Source organism: Panulirus ornatus, chromosome 71 (assembly GCF_036320965.1).
Source record: "Panulirus ornatus isolate Po-2019 chromosome 71, ASM3632096v1, whole genome shotgun sequence".
In the NCBI taxonomy this organism is placed as follows: domain Eukaryota; kingdom Metazoa; phylum Arthropoda; class Malacostraca; order Decapoda; family Palinuridae; genus Panulirus; species Panulirus ornatus.
In genome coordinates, this window is record NC_092294.1 from 9,362,975 (window position 1) to 9,382,040 (window position 19,066).

The 19,066-nt window shown below is 43.3% G+C and overlaps 1 protein-coding gene across 5 annotated transcripts in view; it reads right to left on the bottom strand.

The window, feature by feature from the left end:
• Positions 1-7,888: 7,888 nt before the first annotated feature.
• LOC139747955 (innexin inx2-like) overlaps positions 7,889-19,066 on the bottom strand; it is a 180,552-nt gene continuing 169,374 nt past the window's right edge. For 3 of the 5 annotated variants that reach the window (XM_071660460.1, XM_071660459.1, XM_071660461.1), the window contains exons 2-3: positions 12,391-12,580; positions 7,889-10,585 (exon numbers count right to left, since the gene is read on the bottom strand). In XM_071660460.1, coding sequence (XP_071516561.1) covers positions 9,469-10,585; positions 12,391-12,580 — 1,307 coding nt within the window. In that variant the 3' untranslated portion in view covers positions 7,889-9,468. Of the gene's footprint in view, positions 10,586-12,390; positions 12,581-15,731; positions 16,072-19,066 lie in introns of those variants that run through there. The other 2 variants (XM_071660462.1, XM_071660464.1) reach the window with 2 other exon arrangements.

A 19,066-nucleotide genomic window follows, 5' to 3' on the forward strand; every position in this document is an offset into this window, starting at 1 on the left:
ATATCAAAACTCATTTTTAATGCGAAGTCATGTGAAGATTTTCTGGTAATCTTATCGCCCAATGCTGAGCTCGATATGTGTATGAATCAGTCATGACCTCTCCAGGCTAATGTGTGACCGAACCCACCGAACCCACCACACTCACTCCGTGCAGAAGACGACCGACCATCGGCCACTTGCTTATTGCACGCCCTTCACAGGTTCAGCACTGCAGGGAACCAGTGTAAGTCTGTGTGATGAATATAACAGCAATGAAAAACGGATAATCACGTAAGAACACTCATCCATACAGGGTGCAGTCACATATACTGTAGTATTTTCAACATAAAACTTTAAGAAATTATCAATCTACGGTTTCACTTGGATTTTGTATTAAACGAGCACCCCTTTTCATATACGTTAATGACATGTTACAATGAGTCTCCGGTAGTACCAGCCTGTGGCAAGAGTTTGTTAAAGCATTTCATCTCTTGCATTTGAGCAATTCATCCACGGTACAGACAACTGGGAAGGTGTGCACGGTAGCGAACTGGATAGAACCAATGAAGTATCATTAAGAAATGACTTCCTGCACGAAGCTCATTAGGCGACCTCGTCACTAACGTTGTCTTAAGAACATAAGAAGTGAAGACACTGCAAGAGGCCTAATGGCCCATGCAGGTAGGTCCTGAGTCTGTCCACCTTACAACCAACCGCCTAAACCCATAAACACATCATCCAACCTTCGTTTAAAGCCGCAACTAAAGACTTCGCTTTAGTTTGCCGACGTCTTCATTTCGCTGCTTCATGCTTGGAGTATCAGAGGCGGGGCTACCCACCAGGCTGACCTCCTCCACCAGCCTCACCCAGGGTGATTCCGTCTGTCGCAGTTATTATCAAGGAAAGGGTATCTTCATTCGTCATTCGTCCTTAACGAAAGCCACTTTCGAGTATGAATTCGTACCATTTCCCGGTTAGGTCAGGTTAGGTCAGGGTAACACCGATACGACAGTTGATGTATCGCTGGGGTTCCATGGTTGAGGTGGCCTGGTGTTGCCGCCTGAGCTCAGAGGACGAACGCCTCTTGTTTGCGCAAGTTTGGCTTCGAACTCGATCCTCTCAGCCTCACGCGCTGTGGACGGGAAGGAATGACGTCGCAACAACTTGTCGTGTAAAGTATCGGTGCTGACGCCACAGACGTAACTTCTGGAGGCTGGGAACGACCGAATTTGACAACGTTTACTGTCCCAGTAGTGGAAGTGGAGGCGGCTGTACCTGGGCAGTTTAGTAGCTGGTGACAATGTCACGAAGAATGTCTGTCCGTAGATGGTAATGCACTGAAGAGAGAGAGAGAGAGAGAGAGAGAGAGAGAGAGAGAGAGAGAGAGAGAGAGAGAGAGAGAGAGAGAGAGAGAGAGAGAGAGAGAGAACTCATTTGGGTCTTTCCTATCTTATTTTTTTTTTTTTTTTTTTTTAGGAAGTCCTATAAGAGGATGGGATTTCCAGCCCCTCTTAAGCACCCCCTACGACACGAAGGAGACACATGGACAGTATTGTGGGATTTCTTCATGATATTCAATGTCTACAAATTTTCAAACAAACTTTGACTTTCTGTAAAGTTTCTGCTCTGCTCTTCTTTTTAAAAGTCTGCAGATAAACAAGTTATAGTCTTATTCAAGTGTTCTTAATAGTCACACACACACACATATCATGTATATATATATATATATATATATATATATATATATATATATATATATATATATATATATATATATCATATTCATTATACTTTGTCGCTGTTTCCCGCGTTAGCGAGGTAGCGCAACGAAACAGACGAACGAATGGCCCAACCCACCCACATACACATGTATATACATACACGTCCAAACACGCACATATGCATACCTATACATTTCAACGTATACATATACATAATTCAAACTTGCTGCCTTTATTCATTCTGTCGCCACCCCGCCACACATGAAATGACTCCCCCCCTCCCCCCGCACGTGCGCGAGGTAGCGCTCGGAAGACAACATAGGCCACATTCGTTCACACTCAGTCTCTAGCTGTCATGTGTAATGCACCACAGCTCCCTTTTGCACATCCAGGCCCCACAAAACCTTCCATGTTTTACCCCAGACGCTTCACATGCCCTGATTCAATCCACTGACAGCACGTCGACCCCGGTATACCACATCGTTCCAATACACTCTATTCCTTGCACGCCTTTCACCCTCCTGTATGTTCAGGCCCCGATCGCTCAAATTTTTTTTCACTCCGTCTTTCCACCTCCAATCTGGTCTCCCACATCTCCTCATTCCCTCCACCTCTGACACATGTATCCTTTTTGTCAATCTTTCCTCACTCATTCTCTCCATGTGATCAAACCATTTTAATACACTCTCTTCTGCTCTCTCAACCACACTCTTTTTATTACCGCACATCTCTCTTACCCTTTCATTACTAACTCGATCAAACCACCTCACACCACATATTGTCCTCAACCATCTCATTTCCAACACATCCACCCTTCTCCGCACAACCCTATCTATAGCTCACACCTCGCAACCATATAACATTGTTGGAACCACTATTCCTTCAAACATACCCATTTTTGCTTTCCGAGATAATGTTCTCGCCTTCCACACATTCTTTAACGCTCCCAGAACCTTCACCCCCTCCCCCACCCTGTGATTCACTTCCGTTTCCATGGATCCATCCGCTGCCAAATCCACTCCCAGATATCTAAAACACTTCACTTTCTCCAGTTTTTCTCCATTCAAACTTACCTCCGAATTGACATGTCCCTCAACCCTACTCAACCTAATGATCTTGCTCTTAGTCACATTTACTTTCAGCTTCCTTCTTTCACACATTCTACCAAACTCAGTCACCAGCTTCTGCAGTTTCTCACCCGAATCAGCCACCAGCGAACAACAACTGACTCATTTCCCAAGACCTCTCATCCATAACAGACTTCATACTTGCCCCTCTTTCCAAAACTCTTGCATTCACCTCCCTAACAACCCCATCGATAAACAAATTAAACAACCATGGAGACATCACGCACCCCTGCTGCAAACGACATTTACTGGGAACCAATTGCTTTCCTCTCTTCCTGCTCGTACACATGCCTTACATCCTCGATAGGAACTTTTCACTGCTTCTAACAACTTACCTCCCACACCATATGTTCTTAAAACCTTTCACAGAGCATCTCTATCAACTCTATCATATGCCTTCTCCAGATCCATAAATGCTGCATACAAATCCATTTGTTTTTCTAAGTATTTCTCACATACATTCTGCAAAGCAAATACCTGATCCACACATCCTCTACCACTTCTGAAACCACACTGCTCTTCACCCTCTCAATCAATACCCTCCCTTATAATTTCTCAGGAATACTCAACAAACTTATACCTCTGTAATTTGAGTACTCACCTTTATCCCCTTTGCCTTTGTACAATGGCACTATCGATGCATTCTGCCAATCCTCAGGCACTTCACCATGAGCCATACATACACTGAATATCCTCACCAACCAGTCAACCACACGGTCACCCGCTCTTTTTAATAAATTCCACTGCAGTGCCATCCAAACCCGCCGCCTTGCCGGCTTTCATCTTCCGCAAAGCTTTCAATACCTCTTCTCTGTTTACCAAACCATTCTCCCTGATCCTTTCACTTCGCACACCATCTCGACCAAACACTCTATGTCTGCCACTCTATCATCTAACACATTCAGCAAACCTTCAAAATACTCACTCCATCTCACATCACCACTACTTGTTATTTCCTCCTCATTAACCCCTTTCACCGATGTTTCCATTTGTTCTCTTGTCCTACGCACTTTATTAACCTCCTTCCGAAACATCTTTTTATTCTCCCTAAAATCTAATAATACTCTCTCATCCCAACTCTCATTTGCCCTCTTTTTCACCTCTTGCACCTTTCTCTTGACCTCTTGCCTCTTTATCTTACACATCTCCCAGTCATTAGCACTATTTCCTTGCAAAAATCGTCCAAATGCGTCTCTCTTCTCTTTCACCAATAAACTTGCTTCTTCATTTCACCACTCACTACCCTTTCTAATCTGCCCATCTCCCACGCTTCTCATGCCACAAGCATCTTTTGTGCAAGCCATCACTGCTTCCCTAAATACATCCCATTCCTCCTCCACTCCCCTTACTTCCTTTGCTCTCACCTTTTTCCCTTCTGCTCTCAGTCTCTCGTGGTACTTCCTCACACAAGTCCCCTTCCCAAGCTCCCTTATTCTCACCACTCTCTTCACCCTAACAAGACCTCTCAGCACATTGACATCCAAAAGTCTTTCTTTCACGCGCCTGTCAATTAACACGTAATCCAGTAACGCTCTCTGGCCATCTTTCCTACTTACATACGTATACTTGTGTATAGCTCTCTTTTTAAACCAGGTATTCCCAATCACCAGTCATTTTTCAGCACACAAATCTACAAGCTCTTCACCATTTCCATTTACAACACTGAACACCCCATGTACACCAATTATTCCCTCAACTGCCACATTACTCATCTTTGCACTCAAATCACCCATCACTATAACCTGGTCTCGTGCATCAAAGCAGTTAACACACTCACTCAGCTGCTTCCAAAACACTTGCCTCTCATGATCTCTCTTCTCATGCCCAGGTGCATAGGCACCAATAATCACCCATCTCTCTCCATCCACTTTCAGTTTTACCCATATCAATCTAGTTTACTTTCTTACACTCTATTACATACTCCCACCACTCCTGTTTCAGGAGTAGTGCTACTCCTTCCTTTGCTCTTGTCCTCTATCCAACCCCTGACTTTACTCCCATAACATTCCTAAACCACTCCTCCCCTTTACCCTTGAGCTTCGTTCACTCAGAGCCAAAACATCCAGGTTCCTTTCCTCAAACATACTACCTATCTCTCCTTTTTTCTCATCTTGGTTACATCCACACACATTTAGACACCCGAATCTGAGCCTTCGGGAGGATGAGCACTCCCTGCGTGACTCCCTTCTGTTTCCCCTTTCAGAAAGTTAAAATACAAGGAGGGGAGGGTTTCTAGCCCTCCGGCTCTCCCCTTTAGTTGTCTTCTACGACACACGGGGAATGCGTGGTAAGTATCCTTTCTCCCCTATCCCCAGAGATGAACATATATCACAAGACTTCACAGCAGTACGCGTGATCTAGGATTTGCTGATAACCACGAGGAAAATGAAACACGATAAGTTCCCAAATGCACTTTCGTGTAATGATCAAGTCGTCAAGGGAGACACAAGAATGAGATAGAAGACGTAGAAAAGTCATTTGATATACAAGGATGAGATGTAGCTAAGACGCCGTTGGTAACAAAGCGTTGCCGGATGGAGGTGTTCGGGTCTGGCTGGCATCATGCCTGCCATAAAATTTCATTGTGGACAGGACAGGGGACCGTTTCCAAATTTTTGCTTACGACAAAGCTATCCAGTATGTATAGACCTTCACTAATATTACCGCGTCAATTACTTGTGTATCTAATAATAAAAGATTCAATATTTATCGTGGTAAAGGAATTACAGTTAACAACCGAATTTGTGTTACTCCAGTTGATACATTGGTCTTAATTTTTAGCATGATCAGACAAAGCATTTGATTCTTGTCCTATTGTTATACTGTATTCTATGTTGTTTAAGTCTAACATATAGATCCTTACCAGTCTGCCTAACAAGACATAGTATAACTTTTACAAGGGATTCTGTAAACACAGCCCGCAAAATCTTCTGGTGGGATTTTGATTAAGATATTCTTTATAGTATTGTTATTGTTGAAGACAACGTGAACATCAAAGGATTTAAGCAACCTGGGAAGTATCGTAAAAGTATCACTAAAAGGGAAAGCTAAAAGATTCTTGGTATCAAGAGGAGGTTTGGGTTTAACTATATAGAATGATTTCTTTGCGAACTTAAGAGATTTATTTATGAAAGATTTAGGATACTTTAGCATGGAATTCTTTGAAACAAAATTTACCAAGTGATATCTTACCCTCTGAGGCAATTTGGTTTAGGTATGTTGAAAATGTTCTTTGTGTTTGGCCAACAAACGAAAATTTACAAATATTTTTCCCTACACTTAACAATTTAGTACCTTCCATCAAATTTCCTGTGGAAGTGGAAAATAATTGTATGTTACCATTTTCAAATTGCATGATCCATAGGGATAGAAACATACAGAAGACCCACCAAAATTTGTTCTGATATTCATTATTACTCAGTTCAACATGACAAAGATGAATTATCATCATTTCAATCTATGTTACTTAGGGCATTACGTATATGCAGTCCAGAATCCATTGATGATGAGTTTGAGAAGATATAGTCTATTCGACCCAAGTTAAAGTATCCAAGATCTTTCATTGATAAATCACTGTAGTTGGCAAAGAAATCACTTTAGAGTTAAACCAAAACCTCCTCTTGATACTAAGAACCTTCTAGCTCTCCGTTTTAGTGATAATCTTACATTACTTCCCCATGTTGCTTTAAATCATTTAGTGTAAATGTTGCCTTCAGCAATATCTTGTAAAGCATATCTTGATAAAATAAAACTCGCTGGAAAATTCTCCTGTCTGTTGACAGAATCCCTTGTAAAAGCTGTAACGTTTTATGTTGGGCAGACTGGTAAGGATCTTTCTGTTAAACTTAAGCAACATAATTATAGTATAAGAACAAGACAAGAATCAAATGCCTTTTTTCAATCACGTTAAAAACTATGATCATTGTAATGACTGGAGTAATGCCATCTCAGTTATAAACTCTTAACTCCAGTAACACGAGAAATATCATTGAATACACAAAGAATTATAACCTTATTATTAGTGAAGGCCTATACAAACTGGATATCTTTGCCGTAGGAAACGTTTGTAAACAGTTCGCTTTCCTGTCCACATGAAATACTATGACAAGACATGAAAACCACCAATCTGTAACTCTTGTCAACCAATGACGTCTTAGCAACATCACTTGCTTGTGTAACAACTGACTGTTCTATGTTCTATCTCCCCTGACGATGTGATCATTATACGAAAGGGCACTTGGGAACATATCGAGTTTCATTTTTCTTGTTATCAGCATATATATATATATATATATATATATATATATATATATATATATATATATATATATATATATATATATATATATATATATATATATATTGGAGTATAAACGGTGTAGACCCCGTTGCTCACCAATGTGAGACGAAGGGTATTCGAGTGCATAGTATTCGAATAGTTATTTTCTATTATCCTGGACCATAGCCTAGCGGTAGCATTCCCGCCTGTGGCACAGGGGTTCCTGGTTCGATTCTGGCTGTTGGAGGTGTGTATGTTCTATGAAGGTGCGCGTTCATATGCACTTTGTGTTTATATATATATATATATATATATATATATATATATATATATATATATATATATATATATATATAAAATGCTTAATTACATTTCTCGCTTTAGCGCCAGGAACAGACGAAGAAAGACCACATCCATTCTCTAGCTATGTGGAATGCACCGAAAACACAGCTCCCTAATCCACAACGGGGTCCCACACAATTTATATGGGTCTACCCCGGGCGATTCACATTGACAGTACGTCAACCCCAGTATACTACATCGTTCCAATTCACTCCATCCTGTGCTCACCTTTCCAATCATTATTCAGCGCTCCCAGAAGCATGGCCCCTCCCCCATTCTATTACCTACTTGCGCGTCTGTGGTTCCATTTGCTACCGTGACCAATCCCAAATATCTAAACTATTAACCTTTTTTTTCTCCATTGAAACTCGCATCACCAACTAACCCACCCACACACACACATATATATATATCAGTAAGGGTGATTATAAAAAACAAGCATTAAAAAACTTTTTAATAAAAGATCATAAAAAGCACACAATTCCTTTCATTGTGTACGAAGGCGTCTGCTCAAAGTAGACATGTACATTTTGGCATCCACAGCGTCCCATGGAAACTATTAATTACATCAGTGGAACTCAGCTTCGAAGACGGACTTAAACCTAATTGAATATCACAGTTTTGTCATTGATAGTTTTGGAGCGTGAGGCACTGTCAGAACCATTACTAAGAACCTCCTGGTATAGGCCAACAAAGAGAGAGAGAGAGAGAGAGAGAGAGAGAGAGAGAGAGAGAGAGAGAGAGAGAGAGAGAGAGAGAGAGAGAGAGAGAGAGAGACTTATCTTACAGAATATAAATGAAATGTTTAAATAACAAAACCAAATAATGACAATAATAATAATAATAATAATAAAAAAAAACACCATCGTCAACGGTAAATGAAAAGATTTTCTTATCAATTCTTTAAAGATATTAGAGAACTGAAAGAGAACAACTTGTATGTTTGTGGTACTCGGAACACAGAGGTTCAGGACAACCCCACACGACCGCCACCACAGACGTCTATGGTGAGAAGGCCGACTGAAACTACCTAGACACACACACACACACACACATATGCGGGTGTGGCACCAGGGGGGGGGTTTTCAAGAGTGAGGTCAAAGGACACCTTCCATTTTCCCCCCCTGGTCACACACCCGTGGTGGTCACACACCTTACAACTCAGATCTGACAATTATACATAGTAATGCCTGTGGGGCGAGTACTCCACACCTCTGCTACTGTACACGTCCTCACCGCTTCCGATACACAAAGGTCAACTGCAATAAATAACATTATTGGAAAAGAGACGATAAAGCAGATGTATATAGTTTACATACACTAAAGTTTTGTTGTCGGAAAAATTTTTTTTTTACATACTACTGAAATTTCAGGCCAATTTACCATAGTGAATCATGGACGTACTAGTCCTTAGCAAGTGCTGGACGTTGTTCGTCCTGCTTGAGACGAAGGCACTGGCTTTGCCTAGTTCATACTGTGGTCCCCAATTCGCCCTATCTTGGTCCCTAATGTTTCCGGAATGTTTGTAGTTGAGAGGACACGCATCATCAGCGTATAGCGAAGATCGTCCACAGAGGACGAACAAGCAGGAGTCTCAACACCATTAGAAGCCTTATCCCATGGCCTTGTATGTTGTACGGTGACGAGATATGTTTGTTGTGCCACCTTGTACATATGCTGGTCCCTCCATAACTGTACGCAAGTACATTCTGAAAACGTACGCAGTTCCCACCAACACCGAAGAAGGAGCTAGCAAACCCTGGGTCACTAAATGGCTGAGGGTGACGTAAGGTGGTGCGCGCGTCGCGGCCACTGGAAGTCATGCACCAGTCTGCCAGGACTGCTGGAGGACGTCACTCGTCACGTCATTGTAGCACAACTTCTCGGTGGGGGAAGGCGGTGCCCGAGGCCGTGGGAGAACCCTGGCCGACACTCGCCCCTGACACACTGCTTCTCAGCAGGGCATCTTAACCCTATGGCAACTTTAGCTTATAAGTTACTGGTAGATCACATGTCTTGACTATTCAATTAGGATGCTAGTATTTTTCTTGAGTAGTGGCGTTCGCTGGTCTGGATGCTGTGGGTGTCTGCCCATCATTTCCTGGTTGGAGAGCAGCTGGTGTAAGTAGTCAGGGTTCAGTGGTGGGTCTTGGGGCATGTTAGGACGCCTGTTCCTCAGAGTATCTGCCTCTTTGTTGGGCGGCAGCTTAGTCTTGTCTGGGTGACCCCCGGGCGCGCTGGGCGGCACCTGTTTGTTGAGTATGTTGGGATCGGAGAGCCTGGTCAACAACTGGTAGAACCTGGCGTGGCTGAGGTGGCCCTTGATGCGGTACAGGAGATACACGTCGCCAATCTTACAGTTCTTGGCGACTGCGTGGATGACGCCGCGAACGTTTTCCTTGGCGTGGACAGGCTTGGCGGTGCGGAGTAGATAAACCTGGACGCACGGGAGCCACATGAAGAAGAGGAAGATGATGTAACAACATGTCACGAAAGTTAGTAAGATCAGCCACACCCACAGGACCAGGAATAACTTCTCGTACAGCTCCTGGATGGTCAGATGACAACCTAATTTCTCCGTTCTCTTGTTGACCAGTTGGTTTGCCGGAGCGAGCTCGCATGTGACAAAGGGCGGGAACGTCTGTGACATGTAGTCCGTGAAGTCCTGTGGGTCCCTGGTGAATGGGAAGGACATGAAGCCATACCGGATGAACCGTCCCTGAAGGACGAAGTCGAAGAAATTCATGGCAAAGATGTCGACCAACAACGCGACGATGTTGACGAATAAATACTTCCAGTAGAGGCCATTGTGAGTCCTGAGGTTGAAGATCATGTACCTGGCCGCTCGCTCAACCAGCTCGCCCTCCGCCTGGTCGTACCTGTGCGCATTGGCAGCCAGGTCCTCGAGCAGTTTCTTGCATCTGGCGTTGTCGAAGTTCTTCGATATCTTCCTAGGGATGTAATACACTCCAGCTATGACGAGGAACGTCCAGGATATCCACCGATAGTACAGGAGATATCGTTTGCCGCCGTTCACCTCCAGGTACGGGTAAGAGAGGCAGATGTTTATGTAGTCGAGACGGACTTGCGTATCGGAGTTGAAGTGCGACACACAGGTGATGAGTTCACGGTAATACCTGGGGAAAGACGAGACGAATATAGTGGTTGTCACACGGCTGAGAACACACAGACACAGACACACACACACCTAGACTAATGAACACGATCTAAAACACTAGTTTGCTATGGACGTATTCATTGTCTTTGTTGATCGGTAACACTAAATGATTCTTACCAAATTACAACAGAGGAATATCGTCTACAGGTGCAGACATATTTATTTTGAACCCTAGTTTTTGTTTAGTTTTTAGGCAAACTGTGATCATTTATTGACTTTATGACTATATATATATATATATATATATATATATATATATATATATATATATATATATATATATATATATCCTGTTAGGAGACTTGCTGTATAACCTTACATCAGACGGGAGAAACTCTCTACCTTAAGCCTACAAAGGCATGACCACTCGAGATATAACATCAGACAGAGAAGCCCACAAGACCTGAGTTCTATCATTAGACTGAACCAGTGGAGATCAGACCTCAGGGAGGACCATTCGATAGTGATCATCAAGAACCAAGTGGCATCTGTCGTCCAGCCCGTAACAGATGCCGTCGTCTTAGGGAGCAAGAAAGTATCTATAATCTTAGGGAAAACTAGGACGAATCTGTCGTCTGGAAGAACAAGACAGATCTGTTGTTTGGGAGTTAGAGGAAAAATAATCTCTGGTCAAGATCATGGATCTGTTGTTGTCTGGGAGGACCACTCGAACTATCTCGTCACACATGAAAATTACACCAGACAATATGGCATTCTTGTTGCCTACACAAGGACATCTTTCGTACGTTTCTGAAGACGAACTTGTAAGGTTGTTGCTATTTGAGATTAAACCTCCCTACAATTCAGGAGGTGCGAGCCCTATGTTCTAGCGTCTGGCTCGCCGGTGGTGAGGGACCTAAGCGATGGGGCCTAGGGGGTTTGGGCTTGTTATCCCACCCGGCCCCTAACCAGGAGAGCCAGGCTCCCTCTGCTTGTAAGGAAGTCCTGTAAGTGGACACTGACGGTACAATAAGAGGACTCACCCTAGAAACCATTATCTTTGTAACCCTCGATGTCCTCCCGTCACAGATGCAAAATAACTGTGTATTCATTACATTAACTCATTTTTTGATGACATACTTGCTGTCTCCCCTTGACACGAAAACTGTAGGCGTAATGTGTGGCTGTCTGCCGTGCATGGGAGTGTGACAGCATGCTACAGGAATTCTTCCACACATTGTACAAACAACGTCTGCTTTGAGTGATGTGTCTAACTACATCTACATTGATGGTAGCCTAACCCAGAGCTCTGAGGTACCCCACTAGTCTGAATGAAGATTTCAAGAGATTATTTCTAATTATTACGTGGGTAGACATCTCACACTGGAGACTCATCACTATCTCCTTATCCATGATATAACCAGAGATCACTACCAACTTGTCTACGACTACCCAAGGATCACTACCAACTTGTCTACGACTACCCAAGGATTACTACCAATTTCTCCATACTACAAGCAAGGATCACTACCAAATTATCCATCATATAACCAAGGATCACTGTTCATCTAACCATGATATAACCAAGGTGTCAGTGTCTTAACACACACAAGATCCATAAAAGTAAATACACAGAACACAGAATCAACTCCATGAAGGTAAAACCATATATATATATATATATATATATATATATATATATATATATATGGTTATTGTTCATCAAATGTGGTCGGAGTTCCCCCTCACGTATGTTTACTTAGCTAGGCTAGGTTAGTTCACAGTATCTCGTGCAGAGGGAACGCGTGTATCAGTAATACTTACCACGAGTACCACACCGATAGGAAACCTCCCAGGAGGATGCAGAAGGTCCATCGGTAGTGCATCCGAAGGACTAACCCATCACAAGTGGCGGCACAGATCTGGTTGGCTCTGGTTTTGATAACATTAAGGATACTCCCGAAGATGGAGCGAATGTCAACACTGCCTGCGCCTATAGACGGCATCCTCGCTCCTGTGGAAAGACAAGACGGTTAGCCCAATAGCCTACCATAACATCGTGGAATCGTAAATCTAACATCATGAGATTAATAGCTATGGCTACAGTACGTAGTATGAATTAACGTCTAGCAACAAAGGTGGTTTCAACGAGTAACAGTAGAATGGGGAAGATATTGGCGCTTAGCCACACGTGTCATACGTCTTTCCCCGAATACACACAACGCTCGGTCGTATGGACGTTATCCACGAGTACGAAGGCAGCGGAGAACTTCATGGTGGACCAGATCAGACACTAACGCGACGTGGTCGTCTACACACACACACACACACACACACACACACGTGACGCTTGCACGCAGGACAAAGAGACGTACACCACAAAACGAAGTTAAATGGATCGCGTGTAAGACGACGGTGTACAGAAGGTCCCACGTGGGGTTAGTCCCTCCTGACGTCTCGTCCTTACCCAGCTCTGGCACAGCAAACGTCTGACTGATTGATTTGTGCTGGTAACCCCACTAAGTTTATGGTGCCACTTATGCTCATCCTGTGAGCGGTAGCGCCAAAGGATGACAGGGGTCAAAAAGTCTGAGGGTCTTCGTCAGACCCCCAGTGGGTTGATATTACATGTTACAATTCGTATTTCATTACATGCATTACATAGTTTCATATGGTAACCTTTACCGACTAGATACAGAAAGTGGATACAGACTTAAAATTTCAGGTACCTTGTTATCAACAATAAAGTGTTGTGATATTTCTTGCAGGGTTTGTTTAGATCTATGCCTAAAAGACAATCTTTTTCCACATTCTAAGACATAGTGTTCTAGTTTGGTTCACATTCTAAGACATAGTGTTCAAGTTTGGGTCCAAATCTTTGACCATAAACTTTACAACTCACACAGTTAACATCTCCAGTTTGGCCAAAGCGCCAATAGTACGTGTAGCTTAGCCAGTCTGGCAGCTACAACATCATGTAATCTGCTAATCTTATTACTTTCTCTATATACATGTTTTACTTTACACATCTCACTGTGATGGAAAGTGTTTCTACTTGTGCTTATCTGAACTCGTCTTCGTGCTTCAAAGAGGTCAATTAGTTTCTTTCTTATTGCAGTTTTGAGGCTTCTAATTGACAACCCAAAGTTGTTTTCAACATCACCTTGACTAAGTGCAAGTTTGGTTGAAGCATCAGCTTTGTCATGCTCACGGAGGCCTATATGAGAGGGAATCCATAACAATTTGATCAGAATCCCTTAAGCAATAATGTCTGAGTATTTGTGTCTGGCCTCAGAGACCAGCATGTTACATTCTGATCTCAGGGTGTTAAAGGTAAGTAGTGAAGATAATTAAACTGTATGTGGCGGTGATTTCTACCTTCTCAAGAGCGATAAGTATTGCGAACAATTCAGTATGCTGTCAAGCATTCATGGTCTGGATATAAAGAGAGTGACGTCTTTACCCCGGCACTGCCAAACACTGACCCCGATGGTGTGTAGCGCTTAGCGTTCCTGACCGTAATGCATTCACGGGCCGCCCAGGGTCCAGCGCTTAGGTTCGAATCCTGGATGCGGTAGTTGGTCCAGTTAGCCTAGCTGTTCATCTACTCCTTGAGGGTGATCGATAAAAGGGGTATCTGGGCTCAGGCATATATATAATATATATATATATATATATATATATATATATATATATATATATATATATATATATATATATATATTGGAAAGGATCACAATTTTGCGCGTGATCAAGATATTCCTATGAGTCAACGGGGAAAATGAAACACGAAAAGTTCCCTAGTGCACTTTCGTGTAATAATCACATCATCAGGGGAGACACAAGAGAGAAATATACCAGTCAGTTGATATACATCGAAGAGACGAAGCTAGGACGCCATTTGGTAAACATGTGATTGTCCAAAAACATACCCATTTTTCCTCTCCGAGACAACGTTCTCGCCTTCCGCACATTCTTCAACGCTCCCAGAACCTTCGCCCGCCTCCCCCACCCTGTGACATTTCCGCTTCTATGGTTCCATCCGCTGCCAAATCCATTCCCAGATATCTAAAACACCCCACTTCCTCCAGATTTTCTCCATTCAAACTTATCCCCAAATTGACTTGTCCCTCAACCCTACTGAACCTAATAACCTTGCTCTTATTCACATTTACTCTCAACTTTCTTCTTTCACACACTTTACCAAACCCAGTCACCAACTTCTGCAGTTTCTCACTCGAATCAGCCAACAGCTCTGTATCATCAGCGAACAACTGACTCACTTCCCAAGCCCTCTCATCCACAAAAGACTGCATACTTGCCCCTCACTCCAAAATTCTTGCATTCACCTCCCTAACAACCCCATCCATAAACAAATTAAACAACCATGGAGACATCATGCACCCCTTGCCGCAAACCTGCATTCACTGGGAACCAATCACTTTCCTCTCTTCCTACTCGTACACATGCCTTACATCCTCGATAGAAACTCTTCACTGCTTCTTGTAACTAACCTCCCACACCATATATTCTTAATACCTTCCACAAGGTATCTGTATCAACTCTATCATATGCCTTCTCCAGATCCATAAATGTTACATCCAAATCCATCTGTTATTGACTCAGCTGCCCGTGCCGTCCCGTCTAAAAAAAAAAAAGAAAAGGAAAAACGTTTGCAGGATCTACTACCACACGTTTTCTAATCGTATACGATATTCGCGTTGGATGTTACGTTTATCATACACTAACGATTATAATGAGTAGTTTGTGACGCTATGACTATACTAATCATCGTCCACTTTCAATGACGTACGTAGAAAATAGAAAATGAATTGTAATTACTTTCCACTGTGGGTAATGATCGATATAAATAAATCCTTTAATTTTAGTGTGTTTGAAGAGCGTTACGCACGGCGAGGGGCTGACTTAAATCTTCTACAACGCAATCCAAAGACTTTCAAGTGAGCTACTTCGTTGTAAGGGATTTCGTCCGTGTTGTTGTTTTCGCTCGCTGATCCCATGTCAACTTTTCCATTTCACTTTAAGAATGTTTGTGTGTAAACCTGGTCATACAAGAACGTCTGTGATACCGTCTACATGGAGCGCCCGATTATCTTAACCTGTAAAGGTTGAAGGCAGAAAAAAAACCGAGGTATAAAACTTACGAAGCTGTACTAGTCATGCTGCCTGGCTGCAGTGGGGATCGTGAAGATCATTTTCAAAAATGACAGCGATACATTTCTACGTTAACACATAAATTATCAAACACTTTATTTGTTACCACTTCATCACATTACAATCCCAGGCTAAACCTCGGAATCTATGTAACCTGAGAACAAGGAACACTCACAAAGTTGTTTAGAGAATGTTGGACGCACAACCAGTTACTCTGACCATCCGAGCAACACTGTCTGGTGAAGCGGTGGGCAGCGTGTATATACTGCACCACACGAACATATCCTCTTGTGAATGACACTTCGTTCTCTTTCGTGTATCATTATCGGTACAGGTCGTGTCTCTGTCTCTCAGTGTATGGGACAATATTAGTATATATATGTGTGTGTGTGTATGTGTGTGTGTGTTTGTATGTGTATGTATGGGTGTGTTTGTGCGTTAGAGTTGTATTTGATCGTCAGAGAGTTGTTGGCAACTCGTTGCCATGCCTAACGTAGCGAGACTACGCATTCGCCTCCCAGCACTATGAGGGACAGGACCTTGTGTACACATGACGCTCCTGTTCTGGTAATATAACTTAACAAATTTTCTTCGAATCGAGATAAAGAACTGAATGTCTGATTGGTGAGAGGCTTTTACATGAATGGCCATGAATACTGCTGGAATTAAGGCGTACCTGGTAAGGACAGATAACGGTATGTGACGAGGTTACCTGCTGGAAGACAGTACGTGGAAGAGACGGGTTATAAGCGACCTTATGTTATGACCAAGTTATCTACAGGATAGTGCTTGGAAAAGGACAGGTTACAGACGACCTATGGTCCATGACGAAGATTACCTGTTCGAGGTCAGTAATGGTATACAAGTTCTTAACCTGTAGAGGTGTTGGCAGGATAGAAAAGCCATGGTTATAACCCTATGCTTTGTCTTGTGGTCGCCCGGGTTCGATTCTCGGTCTCCCAATAGTAAACTTGTTAAGACTGATTTACATATGAACATTCTGATATACCGATCATCATAGATTTGGTCCAATTTTGGAAATAATTCTTAGAATCGATAAGAGAGAACACACTGAGTGTATGGGACACGTATCACTGAGGACAAATAATTGACTTGTTGTCATTATTATCCTCTGTAGACTGAACGGTGTGTGTGTGTGTGTGTGTGTGTGTGTGTGTGTGTGTGTGTGTGTGGAATACGTCCTCAGAGGCTCATGAATCAATTCTTTCTTAAGAAAAGAAATCAGTTCGTTGGTACTAGTGAGTCACCAATCGTTTGTTCGTTCGTTCGTTCGTTCGTTCGTTCGAGAGAGAGAGAGAGAGAGAAGAGAGAGAGAGAGAGAGAGAGAGACTGTACCGGTATTTTCACAAGTTACAGGAAGGGCTAGATGTACCTCTGCCGCTGGTGGAGTCGAATGAAACGGCACAAAGCCGAGGTTGCTGTGTTTCAAGGCGGTCAGTTCATCCCGTTAGCACGAAGTTACCTTAAGGTCGGTGGGGGGGGGGGGGACGGGTGGGTGGGTGAGAGAGAGAGAGAGAGAGAGAGAGAGAGAGAGAGAGAGAGAGAGAGAGAGAGAGAGAGAGAGAGAGAGAGCTGTGGCCGGTTAGTGACACACTGTTGTTCGGCTGACCACAACATGGCTCCTTTCTCGTACCCAGGTACGCCACTTTTTTTTTTTTTTTTACCAGTAAAACCATAAAAAAAGAGAAAGATATGACATCAGGCGAAGATGGAGAAAAAAAGAAATATTACCAGGCGGAGAGGCGGAGGTGGACCAGGAAGGTTAGTGTGGTCCCAGCGAGACAAAGAACCAGCCATAAAGATGACATGGTGACCCACAACAGCTCCATATACTATGCGTCGTCACTGACCCAAGCATCAACCAGGGAGCTGCCTAAGCTGTACGAACGACGCTGACGCAAGACAGACGTTCCTAAACGTCAGGTTAAGCGAGGTAACGTCACTTGAGGCAGCCGAGACCGGAAGCTGGGCGCCTCTAAGACAGAGCCCAGAGTGGACGCTCTGACTCACACTCTCCAGATGGGTTTCAACTCTCGCTGTCCTTCAGCCAATTGTTTCATCAGTTATACCTTCCTCGTTATCTATATTTCAAGGCGACGTCTTCCCCAGTCGCTCCACCATTGTCAGGCGCCACCTCCCACTTCACACAATAAGGTACTCAGTCCTTATTACATGATGATACGAATTTCACATTTCTAAAACGAAATAACGAGTGACGTTTTCCCATCAGCGTCACAGACGAATATGTGAACGATGATGTGCGTCCTACTCGCTTTATGGACGAAGTCAGTGCTGTAACACGACCTCAAACCTTATTGTCCATAAGGCACAAAATCACGGGAGATCTCCTTGAACTCTAGATGAAGCATGGGAAAGTGACTGAGGACCACCCACCAGAAAGATCGTTTTACGGATCCAGTCACTTTGGTACTTAAACTTTTGGGCAGCGGGTCGAATCCCGCCAGGTTTCGATGGCTGCACAAGGATCCACTTACACAATAATTTGTACAAAATACCTGAAATTTTAAGTCTGTATCCACTTTTTGCATCTAGTCGGTAAAGGTTACCATATGAAACTATGTGATGTATGTAATGAAATACGAATTGTAACATGTAGTATCAACCCACTGGGGGTCTGACGAGACCCTTTCTGAGCCCTGTCATCCTTTTGCGCCACCGCTCACTGGATGAGCATGGGGGGCACCATAATTTTGCCAGGGACACTGGCACAGATCAGTCATCGCTCGAGGCCATGGTTGACCAGCAGTAGCAGCCTGTAGTGGGGTGAGGTGCGGTACTGGCCTAGTGCTTAGCGTCGCTCGTGGGAGGCGGGACCAACGTCAGATCCGGACCTGCAAATCCCCTTAGGCTGACCAGAGGGAGCACCAGGTCGTCTCAAAGGGTCAGGTCCAACGCCAGGTTCGTCCTATCCAGTGCTGAGGTGGGTGGTCTATGGGGCTAAACAAAACGACGAAGCCTCATTGGCTCAAACGTTTTAAGCTGAGAATATTCACGACATACCTAGTGACCCACGGTATGATGGATGATCTCCTACAGTGTGTGTATCATGTCCAGGCTATATTAACATCAACTGTCGCACCCACCATCATATTTCATAGCCTAAGTCTTCCCTTGATTTATCATGGCTTTAAGTTCCCCCATAAAAGGGGACTTCATTGTGTACATTCTTCATTATGATCGTGAATGAAATAACGTAATCATCACAACGTACAACATCAGTATCTGGGATCGTCCATTGTTTACTTAGTGAATGACGACGACCCTGTGTCATCATGATACGCTC